The sequence below is a fragment of the Giraffa tippelskirchi genome, chromosome 4 (assembly GCF_054371585.1).
Source record: "Giraffa tippelskirchi isolate mGirTip1 chromosome 4, T2T-mGirTip1v1.2.pri, whole genome shotgun sequence".
Lineage (NCBI taxonomy): Eukaryota > Metazoa > Chordata > Mammalia > Artiodactyla > Giraffidae > Giraffa > Giraffa tippelskirchi.
In genome coordinates this window covers 132,466,410-132,484,594 of record NC_137278.1, presented here as the reverse complement: position 1 = coordinate 132,484,594, position 18,185 = coordinate 132,466,410, and the positions used below count along the sequence as shown (strand labels likewise).

The 18,185-nt window shown below is 46.4% G+C and overlaps 1 protein-coding gene across 2 annotated transcripts; it reads right to left on the bottom strand.

Annotated features, from left to right (window-relative positions):
* Positions 1-883: 883 nt before the first annotated feature.
* DDX23 (DEAD-box helicase 23) lies at positions 884-14,880 on the bottom strand. 2 transcript variants are annotated; one of them, XM_081596791.1, is made up of 17 exons: positions 14,773-14,880; positions 10,257-10,465; positions 9,730-9,840; positions 8,157-8,250; positions 7,979-8,044; positions 7,310-7,448; positions 6,898-7,031; positions 6,676-6,788; positions 6,302-6,445; positions 5,980-6,205; positions 5,540-5,685; positions 5,002-5,179; positions 4,054-4,296; positions 3,477-3,628; positions 3,139-3,247; positions 2,206-2,380; positions 884-1,771 (listed from the first exon to the last, which is right to left on the bottom strand). In XM_081596791.1, the coding sequence occupies exons 2-17, from the start codon at positions 10,463-10,465 to the stop codon at positions 1,548-1,550; spliced, it is 2,463 nt and encodes an 820-aa protein (XP_081452917.1). In that variant the 5' UTR covers positions 14,773-14,880; the 3' UTR covers positions 884-1,547. The 2 variants fall into 2 exon arrangements, with proteins under 2 accessions (XP_081452917.1, XP_081452916.1); XM_081596790.1 differs by having other exon boundaries at positions 14,819-14,880.
* Between the last annotated feature and the right edge of the window lie 3,305 nt (positions 14,881-18,185).

Genomic DNA, 18,185 nt, shown 5'->3' with positions numbered 1-18,185 from the left:
TCCTGTTCTGTCTGCTGGCTCAGGTAGCCAAGATCCTCACTGTATGGCCCAAGTCTGGAGGAGTTGAAGATGTATCCTCAATGTGCTCTCTCAAAAAAGACCTACTGAGTGGGAAAGGAAAAGGACAGAGCTGGGGGAGGCACTAGACTCCCAGGCACCCCTTCACCCCCCTGCTCATGCTCAGGCCCTGGAGGGAAACTCAGCAGCACAGAAGGGACTTGTTTAGGGAGGTGGAGAAGAGGCTGAGTCACAGCCTCACACTGTGCCAGCCTCAGGCCAGAAAGGTCCTGAAGTAGCTGCAACTCAAACTCCATGTCCTTGCCCAGCTCTTCGAGGGGTAAGGAAGAGCATGTGAGTAAAGGTACTGGGGGAGGACTCAGGCCTTGCAGCCCCCTCCCCACCAGGGAAACTCAGCCGGACCCAGCTCATCTCTCCTTGCTGTCTCTGGTGCCCATCTCCTCAGCCTCCGGAGCAGTGGGCTCAGCAATCCTGGAGCCACAAGCAATGGTCCTGAAGACTCGGGGTCAAGCACACTGTTCCAGGGTGGGAGAACGGTTCTAACTGTCCTTCTGCCAGTTTCCCAGCTGCTTTCCTTCCTCACCCTTGTGTGAAGACCCCAGGAGGCTGTCCAAGCCAGAGCTACAAGTTCTGTGAAGCCAGAGCTGAGGAGGGAAGATGCATTACAGTCCCACCGTCAATGCCTTGCCCATCTCCCCTCAAGTGCTTCCTAGAGACTTAAGACTAACAGCCTAGACCAGAGGATCTTTTTCGGATGTCATTTTCCTTCATCTCCCAAGTCAACCCACTGTGCCCAGTGCTGTCCTGTCTCCTGTGGTACTAAGGAGGACCTGGGAGATGAGTTTAGCTAGAACTAGACACAGCCTTAATATTCGTGTATTTATTCTCAGAACATACAAACTCATCTTCTCAGAGAATAGAAAACAGAAATTTCACTGACTTCAAGATGGACTCAGCCAGCTCACCCTGTCCCCTCATCTACTATAAAAATTCCCTGGGTGAGGGACGCCTCGAGTGCACAACACCCCTTGGCACAGGGGCTGTGCACAACTCTAAACAAGGCTCTCGACTTGTTTTATAATCCAAAAGGGCAAACAGCTGTCAAAATGACGATAAGAGTCCAAGGTCCACAATCCTCAGTACCCGATTCCCTGGGTCATCTAGGGCAACAATGGTGCATAGCTGAGGCAGTCAGGTCTGTGCCAAAAGAGTCTCAGCCCAGCAGCCAGGTTTTTGTTCAGTCTGGGAGGCGATGCCAATTGGCTGCCCCTTTAACTGGCAAGAGCTGATGGCCCGATGCAATCCCAAAGCCCGCCTGAGGGGCAGAGCTGGGCCAAAACCCTGGTAGTTTGTTCTGCCTGCCTCCTGGAGCAGCTTCCTCCCCTTTGACAGACCTGCACTCAAGCCTTCAGACCTGAGGGCCTGGCCAGGTCCTAAGCCCCAGGAAGAGTGAGGACCTGGGAAGAGATGTGAGGGTGCTGAAGAACAGGCTCCAGGGCATGGCCTTGAACCCCAGGGCTAGTGCTGTGTCAGGCAAAGATGGTCTCTTCCCGGCGCTTCTTGGTGAGGATGGTGCCTGGTTTGTGCTGGGCATCAGGGTGGTTGGCTAGCTCTGGGGGGCAGGAGGACACCGGGCTCTCCAGAATGGCTTGCTTCAGCTCGTAGAAAACAGCAGAGTCCTCTTTGGTGAGGAAGGTGATGGCCACACCACTCTTGCCTGCTCGTCCCGTGCGGCCAATGCGGTGGATGTAATCTGGGGAGGGGGAGAAATGTCAGGGCACCAGGCCAGATGCCCTGGTGGGCAGTGTCTGAAGTCTCCACTTCTAAAGGCACCCTCTTCCCTGCCACACCTCCGAGGGCAGTAAACACAGCTCGTGCTGCCTGAACCTGCAGGGCCCACGGTGCTCTCCCTACCAGCACTGCTGATGGAGGTCACCCTATCACACTCAGACAGTGTGGCCCAGCTCCACTCTTCTCCACACCCAGAAGACACAGTGCTATCCCAGGTGCTGAGACAACACACCCAGGTGAGATAAAGGACAGGAGCTCTTCTCACGGGAACAAGCAACCCCAGGCTCGAGGCTGAGAGAGCTGACAGCAGTGGCCCCCCTTGGTGGAGATATTCAAGAAGAAGCAGGCAAGGAATCACCCTTTACCTGGAGTGAAGCTGCTTTCCCCTGCACTCACCCTCAATGTTCTTGGCCATGTCATAGTTGACAACCATAGATACATCTTGGATGTCGATACCACGACCCGCCACGTCTGTAGCCACCAAAATATCCTTGGCCCCAGCCTTGAGGTTGGATAGTGCAAATTCTCGCTGCTCCTGGCCTTTTCCACCATGCAGCGTACAAGCGTTGTACTGTAGGAAGAATGGTGAGGTGAAGAAAGAGCAATGGGATCACAGAGAGAGACACAAGGTAGGAGGGAGTGGACAGGGAGGGAGGGTTGCAGAGAAGAGAGGGAGACGGAAAGGGAAAGGAGGCAGGAGAGAGAACAAGGGCAACTGAAGAAGGGAACAGATGAGCTGAAGAAAGGGATGGGAGAGATGGGGGTGGGGAAGACAGACAGGGCAATGTTAAAGGTAGGACAGTCAGGGGTGAGATGTGGAGCCACACAAATGACAAGTAGTGAAAGAGAGAATGAGGGCAAGATGAGGGTGGAAAGCAGGGGCCGAGAAATTTAAGGACGTTTAAGCGTTGAGTGGAGAGGACACACCCTTCCCCTCAAACACCAGATTCAGGAGTAAAGGACACTGATCACTAACAGCTCCCTCCTGACCATGCCATCCCCTCTCCCAAACATACTTGATAACAAAACACTGCAACCCACTCCACTCCACACCCTCAGATGCTGCCAGGATATATGTCTCCCTGGCCCCAGCCCACCTGGAGGAAAACCCAAGGCAGCTGTGGCTGGCACTGCTGGAATGGACAGGGAGTCACAGCAACTGAACAAGTCCTCTTTATCCCCATCAACCACCCCTTTCCCTCTGACCCTGACTTGTTAAATTATTTTTCAAGAATGGGTCAGCATTGAAAGCAGGAGCCCAGGGGGCCTAACTAGTTTCAGAAAGCAGCACCAAAGAGACAAGGCATTGCCCTCCCCTGCCAGACACACCCCCATCTTCTCCAGGGATTTGGCCAAAACATCACAGCCCTTCTTCTGGTTGACAAAAATGATGATGGGTGGATCAAAGCCTTGCTCCAAGATTGCCAGCAGCTTTTTCCTGGAGAGAAAAGGATGAGAAAAATGACATGCATACTACCCCTCCACTCCAAGTGAAATGCCCAACCCTGATCTACAAACACCAATTTCAGAATCTCCAATGCCCATGGAATTTTGAACAAGAAAATAGAAACTCTTCAACATGGCAGAACAATCACCCTCCAGCCACCACTCGCACTAAAAAGAGCCCCTTCTCCATTCTGTTTCCCCTGACTCAGGTGCCCCCATACCTCTTTTCAGACTCTGACATGAGGAAGACTTTCTGTTCCACACGTTCATGGGGCTTGCCTGCAGAACCAATGTATACCACAGCAGGTCGCCGAAGATAGCTCCGGGCCAGACGCTCTACCGCTGGGGGCATAGTGGCCGTGAACATGACTGTCTGTGAAAACAAGAGGTCTAGCCCTGGGCTCAGGCAGACACACCACACATCCCACCATCAGCACTAGCAGTGCAGCCCAAACTAAAGAACAGAAAATGAGCCTGGACAGGAAAAAGTGTTTCAGAAAACTGCCCCTTGCCCTTCCACTTCTTTCCTCAGTGCCTATTCAGCAGAGTACTTGCTACCTTCTGATAACAGGAAGGAAGGGCTGAGTGATCTGCCAGTACCTGCGGTGGCAGTAGCATGACTCTCCAGAATCATCTTTCCAGGCTAAGAGGCTACACTGCTAGTACTGTGAGAGGACCGAATGTAGCCATGCCTCACCATTCTGAAAACATGTACTCTGGCCCACCAAGGGCAAGAAGGGCCCTGGAGCAGGTTTGGCAACTTGCCCAACTTCTCCCAGCCTGGGGAAGCAGCCTTACTTGGCGGTACTTGTGTTTTCCTGACTCAAAGTTGGCCAGCATCTTCTCAGGGTCCTCGGCCTCATCTGTGTCCGGCTTCTGATTGCTGACAGGCATGTGCTCCAGGATCTTCTGGACGTCTGGCTCAAAGCCCATGTCAATCATCCTGTCTGCCTCGTCCAGAACCACATAGGTACAGCGGCTCAGCACCAGGTAGCGGTTCTCTAGCACATCGATCAGACGTCCCGGGGTAGCGATCACTATCTGGGGGGTACAGTGGAGTCACGTGTGGCCCCAGCAGGTACCCTTTCCTTCTCCTGTCAACTATCCACCTACTTGGGCAACAGATCCCCAATGCTAAGGAACTTGGCCCCTAAACTCCTTAGGTTTGGCAGTGAAAATTCCAGAGAACTGGCATGAAATCACTTGGATTTTTTTTTCTCAGGAATGAATGGGGTCTCTGGGTTAGGTCCAAGGGTTAGATGGAACAGGCAACATCAACAGGAACTTTCCTAGATGGAAGACAGACTAAGTGATACAGTGGAGGGGGCTGGATAGTAGGATTAGGAAGCCTGCAGAAGACTCAATTCCTCCAGCAGACTTCTTGTAAAAAGCTGTCCTTCCCTACCCTGAGAAGAATGCAAAGCAAAATCAATGACGCAGTCTGGCAGAGTGATTAAGAGCACAGCCTTCAGATATGAATCTCAGTTCTGCCCATCACCAGCTGTGACTCTGGGGAAGTTATTAACTCGATCCTCAGCTTCATCTGTAAAATGGAAGTACTATTATCCATTCTCTTAAGGTGGTTGTGACAACTAATGATGTGCAAAGTACAATCCCTGGTGCCTAAGTCCTCCATAAGTAACAGCACATATCTATAAACCAGCCCCTTTTATCATTTATTGTACATCTATGGCAGAAACTAGAAACAGTTCCGTCCCAAATGGCGGGCTGGCTAGGTGAACCAACCTCACAACCCATGCGCAGCCTGAAGCCCTGGTCTTCTCTGGAGATGCCACCAATAACAGCCACAGTGCGGATGCCCAGCGGCTTCCCAAACTTGATGGTCTCTTCCTCAATCTGCTGAGCCAGCTCACGAGTGGGGGCCAGGATGATAGCGTAAGGGCCCTGATCGGACTCTTCGATCCTGTGGTAAATGGGGCAGCCCGCAGTTTCATGAGCTTTGGTTCTCATCCAACCACAAACAGGAGCAAGATAAAGTCACTCTTAAGAGCAGCTATGAGAATGGGGAGGGTGGTGGGAAAAGAATGCAACAAGTGCTCTTAAAAATCAGACTCCAGGACAGCCAAGCACTCCAAGGAGTGATCTGTACCAGCAATAAAATAACCATACGCTTCTTTGATATCATGATCCAATTATTCCCTAATATCTGACCCAGACTAAACAAAGAAGGGGCCTTCTGCTTATAGACTTAAAAAGAAGACCAAATGCTCATTTGCCATTTTCACCTTTCCCACCCAGCGGAACCAATGTCGGCTGCTCTCACCTGTCGATTTTGGGGAGAGTGGTAATCCAGACCAGCAACGGGATGAGGAAGGCTGCTGTCTTGCCACTGCCAGTCTCAGCCACTCCAATGATGTCACGATTCTGTAGCCCAATGGGGATTGCCTGACGCTGGATAGGTGTTGGCTCCTGCAGTGACCCAGACATAACAATGGGTACAGACAGAATTATGCTACCTGGGCTACTTCTGTCAGGGTGGGCACAATGGGAAAAAACCAAGCACAGTGAAAAGGTATGGGACCCGAGAAGAAACACAATCAACAAACAATACTTCAGAAACTGACAGGCAACATCACCTTGGTGCCCACCGGCAGAGGAGGCACCAAACAGTCAAGAAACAAAGTTTTCTGTTCTCAAATTAAGTATGTACCCCCTAGAATCTGGCAACATGTCAGACCTCTGGGCCAGTCTGCTTGTTCTCACCTTGTAGCCACACTTATCGATGACCTCCAAGATGTGTGGAGGCAGAGAAGAGTCTTTCCAGGATCGGATGGGATTGGGGATCTTGCCACCTTTGGTGGTGATGCTGTAGTCCTCGCGGAAGATCCGCCAGTCCCTGTCCGTCATCTCATCCAACTTCTTCTGGGACCAATGCCGATCATCCCAGCGTTGCTTGGCTTCCTTCTTTCGAAGTTTGCGGAGTCTTGCCCTGGAGCAGGACACAGGGAATAAATGGGGTCCATATCCTCCATCTCCTTCCTGTAGACTCGGCTCTGCCCCACCACCCATAGCCCTGACCACTCACTCCTCCTGCTCCTTTTCTTCCAGCGTCCGCCTCTTCTCCATTAGGTCTCCATAGAAACGCGACTGCTCTCGTTTCTGCTGCTTCAGGTCAATGCCTGCAATGAAGCCTCGCCCCAACAACTGTACCTGGTGCCGTTCTTTGTACCTGGGATTGAGACAGAGGAAGAGGAAAAGAGAAGGAGCTGCTAAGCACAAGGCTGAAGGTGTACCAGTTCCCCTTTCGGTCAGAGTTTTTCCCCACCCAGAGGACCGGCTGACTGCTGTTTTACCCATCACCCCATCCCAGCCTATCTCACTTCTATCTCTGTAGTCACTGATTCTCTCTAGCAACTGCCTAGTTTAAAAGACCTAGCGCTGAGGCATGAAGCCACTCACAAGGGGTTGTAGTCGATGGAAGTGTCCTCAGACGCATCCCATTCAAAGACAAACTTGCGGTCGTTGAGATGCCTTGTCCGGCGTCGCTTCTTGATGCCACCGAGGTAACGCTCCTGCCCAGGGACAGAACACAAAGCCCTTCAAGCCCAAACCTCACATACAGAGATCAGAACGGCCACACAGCTAAACCTCATTTGTGTGTGCGGAGGGTGGGGTCCGAACCTTAATGGCATGCAGTTCCTTGCTCTTATCCTTCTCCTCCCGGATCTTCTGCCGCCCTTCCTCATCCTCATTCCCATTGGTCTCCCTCTCCATCCTCTCCCTGCGCTCCCGACGTTCCCGTTCCTGAGGGTCTTCTGCAGACCAAAAAGAACAAAGCTGTAGAAGAACTCAGTGAAAGAAAAAAGAGGGCATGGAGATCGTCCAAACAACAGACACCAAATGAGTAAAAAGGAAGGGGGGACATTTATGATACAAGGGGAATGAAGACCTAACAGAAAGAGATGTTTCTCATGAACGTGCCCCAGCCACTCTCCTCCAAACTCAAACAGGTCTCAAGCCCTTCTGAGTGATATCGCAATCCTGTCCCTCCCTTTCCTACCCCCATTGAGGGCCACGGGGTAAGAAAACGAACCCAACATTTTCCTGCCCAAGTCTTGGAACTGCTTCCTTTTCTTCCTCTCTTCTTCAAGCATCCTCTGTCGCTCCTCTACCTCCTGTTGCCGTCGCTTCAGGGCTTCAGCCTCTCGTTCAGCTTTGGAGAGGAACTTGGGCTACAAAATAGATTACAACTGTCAACAAGGATCTGGGGACAGGGTAGACTCATGTCACTGATGGCGAGATGGCAAGGGGCCCAGAAATACCTGCTCAGGCATTAAATGTGTAAGGAAAACACAAACAGGCCTGGGACCCTGTTAAAGGCTAAGCTATGTCTCCCTCAAAATCTGGATGTTGAAGCCCTTCACTCCCATCCCTCTGAGTAGACTGTATTTAGAGAGGTGATTAAGGTAAAATGAGGCTCCAAAGGTGGGCCCTACACCACAGATCTGACTATATCTTTATAAGAACACTTGTACACACAGAGACACCAGGGGCTTGTACACAGAGGGAAGAGCGTGTGAAGATGGAAAAGCCATCCACCTACAAGCCAGGAAGAGAAGCCTCAGAAGAAACAACCCCATTTGATCTTGAGCTTCTAACCTCCAGAACTGTTAGAAGATAAATTTCTGTTGTTTAAGTCACTTAGTCCGTATGTTCTGTCATGGCAATCCTAGACAACTAATACAGACCCTCAAGCTCTTACCTTGGCCTCGGCTTCCTCCTCGGCCTTTTTCTTGGCCAGAAGTTCCTCCAGGGATAATGGCTGGGCCTGAAGATAAAACACAGGACTTCATTCTATAGAGGCTCTCTCCCTCTGAAGAACAAAGTCAGGCTTGAACTGAAGAGGATGATAAGGGAAAAAAATTTCTTCCTCTTTTTACCTTAGGCTTCTTATCACCATGTTCATCCTCTTCATCCTTTCTAGAGTCTCTGTCTTTCCGAGATTTAAAATCTTTTCCTCGGCCAGGAGATAAACTTTAAGGCAAAGGAACAGGGGGAAAAACCACATCACTTTTTTTTGGCCATGCTATGAAGCATGTGAGATCTTAGTTCCCCAACCAGGGATCCACTGCAGTGGAAGCGAGGAGTCTTAACCACTGGACCACCAGAGAATTCCCCATATCACTGTTACTCTAGCACCTGGATGAGATTCAGACTGAGCCCCCCAAAAGAGAATGGAAGTTTCCCCATGACTCAACAAGACTGGTCCATGGTCATCCAACAAGTCCTGAAGTTCTTTTTGCAGGCCTAGTCACTCTGCCTGCTCTGAAACCTAATGATGGCCCTGTCTTGGCCCCATGCTATCTGAATCTCCTTTTCTGAGACTAATCTCCTCTGGGAAGTGATACTGATATCAAAAATATTTCCTCCAAACATTAGTCACAAAAAACAATGAAATATTACCATTTGCAGCAACATGGATGGACACAGATTATCATACCAAGTAAAGTAAGTCAGACAGAGAAAGACAAATATTAGATGACATCACTTATACATGGAATTGAAAAAATAATCAAATGAATTATTTACAAAACAGAAACAGACTCACAGACACAGAAAACAAACTTATGGTTACCAAAGGGGAAAGAGGGCAGGGAGGGCCAAATTAGGAGTATAGGATTAACAGATACACACTACTATATATAAAATAAACAACAGGATTTACTTTGTAGCACAGGGAACTACATTCAATATTTCATAGTAACCTATAATGGAAAAGAATTGGAAAACAATATATATGTGTAACTGAAATCACTTCACTGTACACCTGAAACTAACCCAATATTGTAAATCAACTATATTTCAATTAAAAAATAATTCCTCCAAATAGCAAATGCACATCAGAAGGAAAAAGAAGACCCTGCCTTACTTTGTAATGCACAATGAATTCAGCCGACATGGCCACCACCCACACTCTTCCCAGATACTGCTATATATGTCCTTTGCTCATTTCTCCTTCCTATCAGTCCCAGCAATCTTTTCCCCACATCTGCTATAAGCTTAATATACAAGAGATCTCAAGTAACCACAGTGTTTGTTATGAGGATTCTATCCTTCGCCCTGAATTCTAACCTATATATTCAGGGCCTAATAAAAACTTTGTATAGAAAGTTTCCAGAACAAAGAGATCAAGCTAACCCAACAAGTACATGTTGTATATTCTGGGTAGAAAACTGAATGGTCTGATGGAGCTATAGGAATGTTCTGTTGGCTGGTAACCTTTTCAAACTAATTTCAAAATTCTAAGAACAAGCTGACCCTCAAGGGGCTGTGACTTCACTAACTGGTTATACATTCTAAAGAAGATGTGTGCCTTCTAAAAGACAGCTCTGCAATAACTACCAACAGGATTCACTATGGAAAATTCACTTTCCCATGAAGCTGGGCGAGCTGAGATACAGAGAGGAAGCAGTGAGGGCGTTTCCCTAAAGGCCACTCCAACCCGTCAGGTACCTGGATCGCTTGCGGTCCTTGTCCCTTCGGTGCCCATCCTTATCCCGGTCTCGGTCCTTCTTATTCCGATCTCGTTCCTTATCTCGCTCTCGCTCTTTGTGCCGGCGATCTCTGAAGACAGAGCAATTAAGAAATCATGTGATATTTCCTGTGTACCTGCACTGCAGCCCTAAGAAGGTTCCCATGCTCTTTTCTTCCCAAAGTAATATTTTACAAATTAGAAAATGTGTTTCCCGAGAAGTTATGAGAGAATTCTATTGATAAGGTCTTAGAGCTCCAAGCTGTACTGCTAAGTATTAATGACAATGATAGGCCATGGACTGTGTGAACAGATGAACTATCTTCCTCAATCATTGGGACCTTCATCTTACAAGTTTCCTCTTTACCTTTAAGAGCTACTGGGTCCCCAGGTGTAGAGAAGCCTATGACAGACTCATGTCCCAATATGGAGGCATCAGAGGAACCAAGAATAAAGGAGTCTGAAATGTACACTCCCTTTCCAGGTAACAAACAGCAAGTTACTTTACCTTTCCGTAGACTTGGATCGGGAACGGGAGCGAGAACGGCTGACTCCTCTACGCCTATCCCTTGAACGATGCCTTTTCCTGTCTTTAGATGGGGAAGACTTCCGGTCTCGGTCTCTATCGCGGTCTCTGTCAGGAGTCCGAGATCGCTTCCTTTCCTCCTTGGAAGGTGATACATCACGGTCCTTCTTATCAGCCAGCTCTCCTGCCATCTATCGTGCATAAGACGAGTATTTATTATGTACTAGGTACTTTTCTGAACTTTTTACAAACAATTTACTTAATCTCAAAACAATCCTCTGAAGTAGATATAGTGGTGTGCCTGCTTTATGGATAAAGAAACTGAAGCTCAGATATATAAAGTAACTTGCCTAAGGACACCTGGGTGTTAAGTGTCAGAGTTTCAGGCAGTCTGGCTCCAGAGGCCCATTCTTATTCATTAATACTATCTCTCTGTGATTCCTTTTTGTATGTATTCATTTCCAAAACTATACAATAAGCATACCTAATTTTTATAACTAAACTGCACAAGTATTAAAAAAGAAGTCACCAAATAAATGGTATACTAGCTATCTCTAGAAATATCTTGTATTGCTTATCTTAGGAATCTACTGTATCTACCAGCCCACGAGGATCAATCAACATATCTACATCTAAAGGAGATAAGTTCTCTTGAGCGCATAAAGAAAACTCAAAAGAGAAAAAAGGAGTTTAATTTTGAGATGTGGGATTATGATCAGCACCTCAAGGAAAACCTAAGTTCAAATAGAAGAGAAACTCACTTTTACACAGATTAAAAGAAATGTACTTCTAGTTATACAATGGCAAAAACTTGAGTGACAGGTACATAGGACCTCCATGCACCTTGGTTTTAAAATTTCCTGTGAATCTATATCTAATGGGAACAGTGAGAGACTTTATTTTTGGGGCTCTAAAATCACTGCAGATGGTGACTGCAGCCATGAAATTAAAAGACGCTTGCTCCTTGGAAGAAAAGCTATGACAAACCTAGACAGCATATTAAAAGGCAGAGACATTACTTTGCCAACAAAGGTCCATCTCATAGTCAAAGCTATGGTTTTTCCAGTAGTGATGTATGGATGTGAGAGTTGGACTGTAAAGAAAGCTGAGCTCCGAAGAATTGATGCTTTTGAACTGTGGTGTTGGAGAAGACTCTTGAGAGTCCCTTGGACTACAAGGAGATCCAACCAGTCCATCCTAAAGGAAATCAGTCCTGAATATTCATTGGAAGGACTGATGCTGAAGCTGAAACTCCAATACTTTGGCCACCTGATTCAAACTGACTCACTGAAAAGACCCTGATGCTGGGAAAGATTGAAGGCGAGCAGAGAAGGGGATGACAGAGGATGAGACGGTTGGATGACATCACCGACTTGATGGACATGAGTTTGGGCAAGCTCCAGGAGTTGGTGATGGACAGGGAAGCCTGGTGTGCTGCAGTCCATGGGGTCACAAAGAGTCAGATACGACTGAGCGACTGAACTGAACTGTGAATCTATGATTATTTTAGAATAAAACATAAGGGAGGAAGGGATGGAGTAGAGCAAGGAGGGAGGGAGGGAGGAAGAAGTATACCAAAAACTAGAGGTCACAGACGTTCTGACTGACATTCCCTACTCAGATTTTCACAGCCTTGATTAGGGTCCAGTCCCACAAAGAGTTTAAGCAGGAACTGTTCTGTCCTCATCCTGCCTGGGAGACATTGAACACCATACCACACTGTCAACTGCCCTTTAGACTACAAAATCTATTTCAGCGAGGTGCTAAATTCAGACATCAAGTCTGAATCTGCCTCTATTCTACCATCACCATCATCATTCCTAAGCCTCAGGATATATTTCTCAAAACTTACTTTATCTCCAAATGGTTCCCATGAAATAACAGTTCCCTAAGCTACAGCTTACAATCCCCCTTTCCCATGTAATTCCCGCCATGTATCTTTAAGAAAGGAGACTAGGTAAAGAAAAGAAAAATGAACAAGTAGCACTTTCAAAAAGTTGGAGACAACCTATTTTACCTCAGAATTGACAGTACATCATGCATATAACATGGACATTATGCTTATGTCTCTCACTTATAGCCCTAAGGAAACAATCCAGAGGAAAGGCAATCTTCTCTATAAAGCATCCTGGACATCATCATTATGTCAACAAATACTCACTGAGTACCTGAGAGGTGCCAGAAACTATTCCAGTACTAGAGATACAGCAGTAAACAAAACAAAGTCTCTGATCTCATAATGCTTAAATTCCAGTGAATCAGACAGCAGTTAGGCAGAAAATAAGAGCATTTCAAACAGTATAAGTGCTAATGAAGAGAACAAAGCAGGGTGTGTGATGGGGAGCAGCATGAATAAGAGGGCTCTGGAAAGAATTTTTTAGATGATATGTAAGCTGAGATTTGAATGATAGGAAATAGAGAGTCCGTAAAAATCAAGGATTTATTGTGTAGAAGGAACAGCAAGACACTGGGGCAAGAGCTAGCTTAGCATGTTTGCTAACTAAAAATAGATGCATGTGTGGAATTCCCTGGTGGTCCAATAGTTAGGCCCTCACAATGCCAGGGCCAGGTTCAATCCTTGGTCAGGAAACTAATATCCTGCAAGCTGTGCAGCGCTGCCAAAAAAACAGACTCATGTGGTCAGGAGTGGCAGTGACCAAGGGAGAAGACTGACTCAAGATGCGTTCAAGGAGGTAGGCAGGAGTCAGATCACAGAAACGTGTTTTAGGCCAGGCTAGAAGAACTTGGATTTTAGTTTAACTGCAGTGGGAACCTTAGAAAGGTGTTAAACCGGAAGTAATACGGTCTTATTTTACATTTTCAAAGAATCACTTTGGTGACTTGCAAAAGGCAAGAGTGGACACAGAACCACTGAGAATTCTATTATGGTAGTCTAGACAAAAGATAACAGTGGGGACTTCTCTGGTGGTTCACTGGCCAAGACTCTGCACTCCCAATGCAAGGGGCCCAGGTCTGATCCCTGGTCAGGGAGCTAGATTCCACATGCCACAACTAAACAATTCCTTGTGTCACAACTAAGACCCGGTACAGCCAAATAAATAAATAAATATTTTACAAAAGGTAACAGTGGTTTGTTCCAGGAAAGTGAGAGTGGAGACGGAAAGAACTAGAGAGCCTCAAGGCAGATTTTGAAGACAGAGCTGACAGGACTTACTGATGAAGGGAGGAAACAAAGAGGAGACACACTAAAACTCCTAAATATATGGTCTGACCAACTGAAATGGTTCACGGTGCCATTAGTGACTGGAGAAGACTGGGGAAGGAAAAGATTTAGGAAGAAACTAAATGTTTCATTTTGATCACGGTGAATGTAAGATGTCAGTAAGAAAACCAAGCAGCCCACACCCCGCCCCCCACCACCAGTGACTGCAACTAAGACCCAACTCAGTCATAAATAAATACTTTTTTAAAAAAGAAGACCCAGGATTAAGCTCTGAAACATTGTAACATTTAGAAGTCAGGCATAGAAGCCAGAGAAGAAAATTGGAAAGAAACAATAGCCAGTGAAAAAGAAAAAAAGATAGTAAAGTATGCCATGGAAAGAAGCAATAGTAAAGTATGCCATGTGTTTCAAGGAGGGAATGCTGATCTGTGTCAAGTGGTGAAAGACTGGAAGATAAAGAAGTCACCCTCTCCTTCATAAAAACAGAGATGACAAGAGCTGTTTTAATGGCATGGTGGGAGTAAAAGCCTGAGTGCAATGAATTTAGAAGAAAATGAGAAGACCAAATAAGCAGACAGTAAACACAGGCAACTTTTATTATAATTCTACTCATCACAAACCTCCAGATCTTTGAGTTCCTCAGTGCTTGCAGGACAGGGGCAGAGTTTTTTTTTTTCATTCAATGAAGTATGCATTTATCAAACAACCACCATATGCAAGGCACAGTGCTAGGCACAGTGTGAGTTACAAAAGGAAATCAGGAAGATCCTGTCCACAGGAAGCTTACAAAACAATAGAGGATATGAGACACATACCAAGATGCAGGCTCAGATGAATTATTGCAGGAGTTCAAAGAAGTTTCCTTTCACTTGAAAAAGGAAATCTGGAAAGAGTGTAGAGGAAGTGGCTCTTGAGTATTTAAATATAGGTAGAATTTGAAGATGTGTAATTGAGGGTGTCGGAAATAAGTCATTCCCGGCAAAAGAAATAATACAGGAGGCGCAGAGGCGGGAAAGCATGACTAGTTATGGGAGAAAAGCCAGAGTTTCAGTTTGGCTGGAGCAACGGCTACTCCAAATACGCAAGAATAAGATCGGACTGAGGCTATCACGGGTGCTGTGCGCATGGGCGAAGGTCTGACCCGTAACATCTTCCAGGGACCTGCCCTATCCTCGCCGGAGCCAACACTCCCACTGGGGCCCGCGCCCCTTGGCTCCTGCCGGATAGAGCTTTCCAAGCTCGTGCCCTTTCCCTATGGCGTTCTTCCTCGCCTCGTCCCAGAGGCAGGGTCGACCGCTGTACCCTCACTCTTGCCTTCTCTGCAGGCTCGTGGAAACCGCTTCCATCGCCCGAGACTCACCACTCTTGAGCCCAAACCGCCCAACGCGGCCTCAACGTCGCCGAGTAGTCGCCATCTTTCCCGTTTCCTGGTCGCCGGGCTGCTCCCTCGGCCGCGCGGCAAGCCGGGAAGGCGAGTTCCTGGTCCCGGGCAGCGCAGGCCAACAACGCGGGACTGAGAACTACCAATCCCAGAATGCACGGCGCGAGCGCCGGTCCCGGGACGCGGGGGCCGCTGGGCAATGTGGTTCGCCAAACATTTGAGTCTGTGGGAGGAAGAGTTTTTCATAGGTCGACTTTCATCAGAAGGTTTTTCTCTCTGCGGGCGCAGCCCTCCTGGAATATGCTGGTTTTCCTGGAAACTGTAGTTAACGACATCATGGCCCGTGGCTTACAACGGAGAAATTTAAGGCTTTCCTTACATATCAATAGCACGTAGTTATAACTAGAAACTGTAGTAAAGCAATAAATACTTTACCATTTGTGGAAAAGCCGGTTTTTACAAAAAGTCTTTGAGATAGATTATTAGCCCCATTTTACAGATGGATAAATGAAAATTTAAGTTACAGGAGCAGCCTAGTATTTACCAGTGAGGATGGGACAGTTCATTGTGTGAGACTATCCCAGCTTTAGGAGGACATTTTAACAACCCTGGCCCCCGCAGTAACACCTTAGTTACTGTTACAACATTTTGAAATGAGCTCACACAATGGATTGCAAAGGCCTCTTGGAAAGAGAGTATCTTCTGGGCTGTGGCACCTGGTTTTCTAAACATCCCAGATAGGACCTGCCCTTTTCACGTTCTGGCTCTTTGGAATCTAGCCATTTGTTTGGGTTACCTTAATATTTTTTGTTCTTTCTCTAGTTCCCTCTTGTCAGTCCTCCAATGAGCTCCCCCCCCGCCCCCAAAACTGTACTTTGTTTCTCTTTGGTTTTGTGGTTAATAATTCTACCTCCCTTCCTTCCCAAAACAAAAATCTTGACAAATTCTAGGACGGTTTAGATAGATGCGTTCGTGCTAAGTCGCTTCAGTCGTGTCCAACTCTTGGCAGCACCATGGACCAGGAGGTAATTAATGTCTCCCTCCTTTCCTTTTTTCCCATCACAAGCTTTTGGGTTTCAATCTCACATGGCTCTTGGTCTGGTTTTTCTCTCTGAATGTGTTCAGTGTTACTGAAGCAGAGCCTGGAGTAAGCCCAAATAACCTAAAACTCGGAACCTCACTGCACAAAGTCCCAAAGTAACCCCAGGAGAGGCACCCTTCTGCTCTTAGAACTCTGAAGCCTTTGATCTGCCCACTTGGACCTCAGAGAAGGAAGGGAAGGGAAAAGTTGTCCAAGATCAGTTAGGTGTAATTCACCCAGTGAACGCTTGAGGGCTCTCCACTCACAGACTGGAGCTAACAATCAGACCAAGGGGTAGAGCTGCGGCTGCTCTTTACTGAGTCATCTTCTACTGCCCAACTCTGGATACTTAATTACATTACTTATTTCACTTGTTCTAACACTGTAAGATGGGCATTATCTCCATTTTAGTGATAAGGAGATTTGTGGCCCAGAAAGATTAATTATACCTTTGAAGTCCACATAGTTGAAAGAATGAAGCCAGGATTCAACTCCAAGTTCATTTAACTTCAGCGTAGATGCTGTCCCCATTTTCAGGCTACCATTCTCAATCATCTTTAAAGATCAATAAATTGAGGCCTAGAAAATTGATTAAGCTTGTTCAAGTGCATAGAGGCAGAGTTCCCCTAGTACTTGCACATAGCTTTCTCATGATACTTGTGAGACATCGAGTTTAAAGGATACTTGCGTGACTTCCCTGGCAGTCCTGTGGTTAAGACTCCGTATCCAATGCAAGGGGCGGGGGTTCCATCCCTGGTCAGTGCAGCCAAAAAAATTTTTTTTTTGAAAAAGGATACATGCATGGTTTGTCCTACCCTGCTAGCTCTTTCACAAATATGCATCTTTGGAGATGGAGACAAAGGGACTACATTCTTTGAGTGTTCATAAGTATAGTCTCCTATTTCAGTACCACATGGCTAGCAGTAAAGGACCCATGGAGTTAGTTAACACTGAGACTGGGTTTGAATCCTGACTCCACTATTTACTAGAGTACGATCTTGTGCAAGTTATATGGCATCTCTGGCTTTTCTATTTTCTCATTTATAAAATAGGGATAATAAGACCATTTGCCTCACAGGATAGGATAGCATGGGCTTCCCTGGTGGCTTAGATAGTTAAGAATCTGCCTGCAATGCAGGAGACCCAGGCTCAATCCCTGGGTTTGGAAGATCCCCTGGAGAAGGGAATGGCAACCCACTTCAGTATCCTTGCCTGGAGAATCCCACAGACAGGGACTAATCCCCTGGCGGGCTATAGTCCATGGGGTCACAAAGAGTCAGACACAACTGAGCAACTAACACCACTACAACCATAGGATAGCAGACCAGTAAAAAGCACATGTTCTGTAGAGAACAAACTACTGGTTACCAGTGGGGAGAGTGAAGAGGCAATATAGGGTGGGGGAAGAATGGTGTTTATGGGATTATTTGAAATCATGCGTGTGAAACTTGAAAATTGCACAGCACTATAGAATTTAAAGACATTCAATTTTTTAAAAATGATAAAAAAATTAAATGGTTCATTTCTTTTAAGTGCATGTTCTACAGCCAGGTTGCCTGGGTTTGTATCCAGGTTCTACCACTTTCTAGCTACGTGACCTTAGGCACATTAATCTCTCTGAACCTCAGTATTCCTGTCTGTAGAATGGCGTTAGTACATCATAGGGTTACCACAAGAATAAGTAACATAAAAAACTTATAAGCACACCTGACCCATAGTAAACATTTAATAAATGTTAGTTATTTTCATTTATGAGGTGAAATGTGATAATGTAGGGGGAAGGACTGGAAGTTTGGGATCAGCATATACAAGCTATTATACATAGGGTGGATAAACAACAAGGCCCTATTGTAAAGCACAGGGAACTATATTCAATATCCTGTGATAAACCATAATGGACAAGAATAAGAAAAATAATATATAACTGAATCACCTTGCTGTACACTGGAATACAACATTGTAAATAAACTACCATAAGATTTTTTTTAATACTAAATCCAAAAAAATGTGATAGGTAAAGCACTCAGCACAATGCTGAGCACATAGTAAGTATGCAATACACAGTAAATTTTTATTTCCAGTACAATATGAAACTTAGAAAAAAGGAGCTATAAGCAGCTGAAGAGAAGAGATGAGAAGTCCCCTGAGCTGCCATCAACAGGCCTTGGAATTAGAAGGTCAAGAAAGCAAAAGGCATCACCTCACCTTGAATTCAGAGGAGACCTGAACCCTTGGAACCTCCCAGCCTTGGCTTCAGCCTGTCCA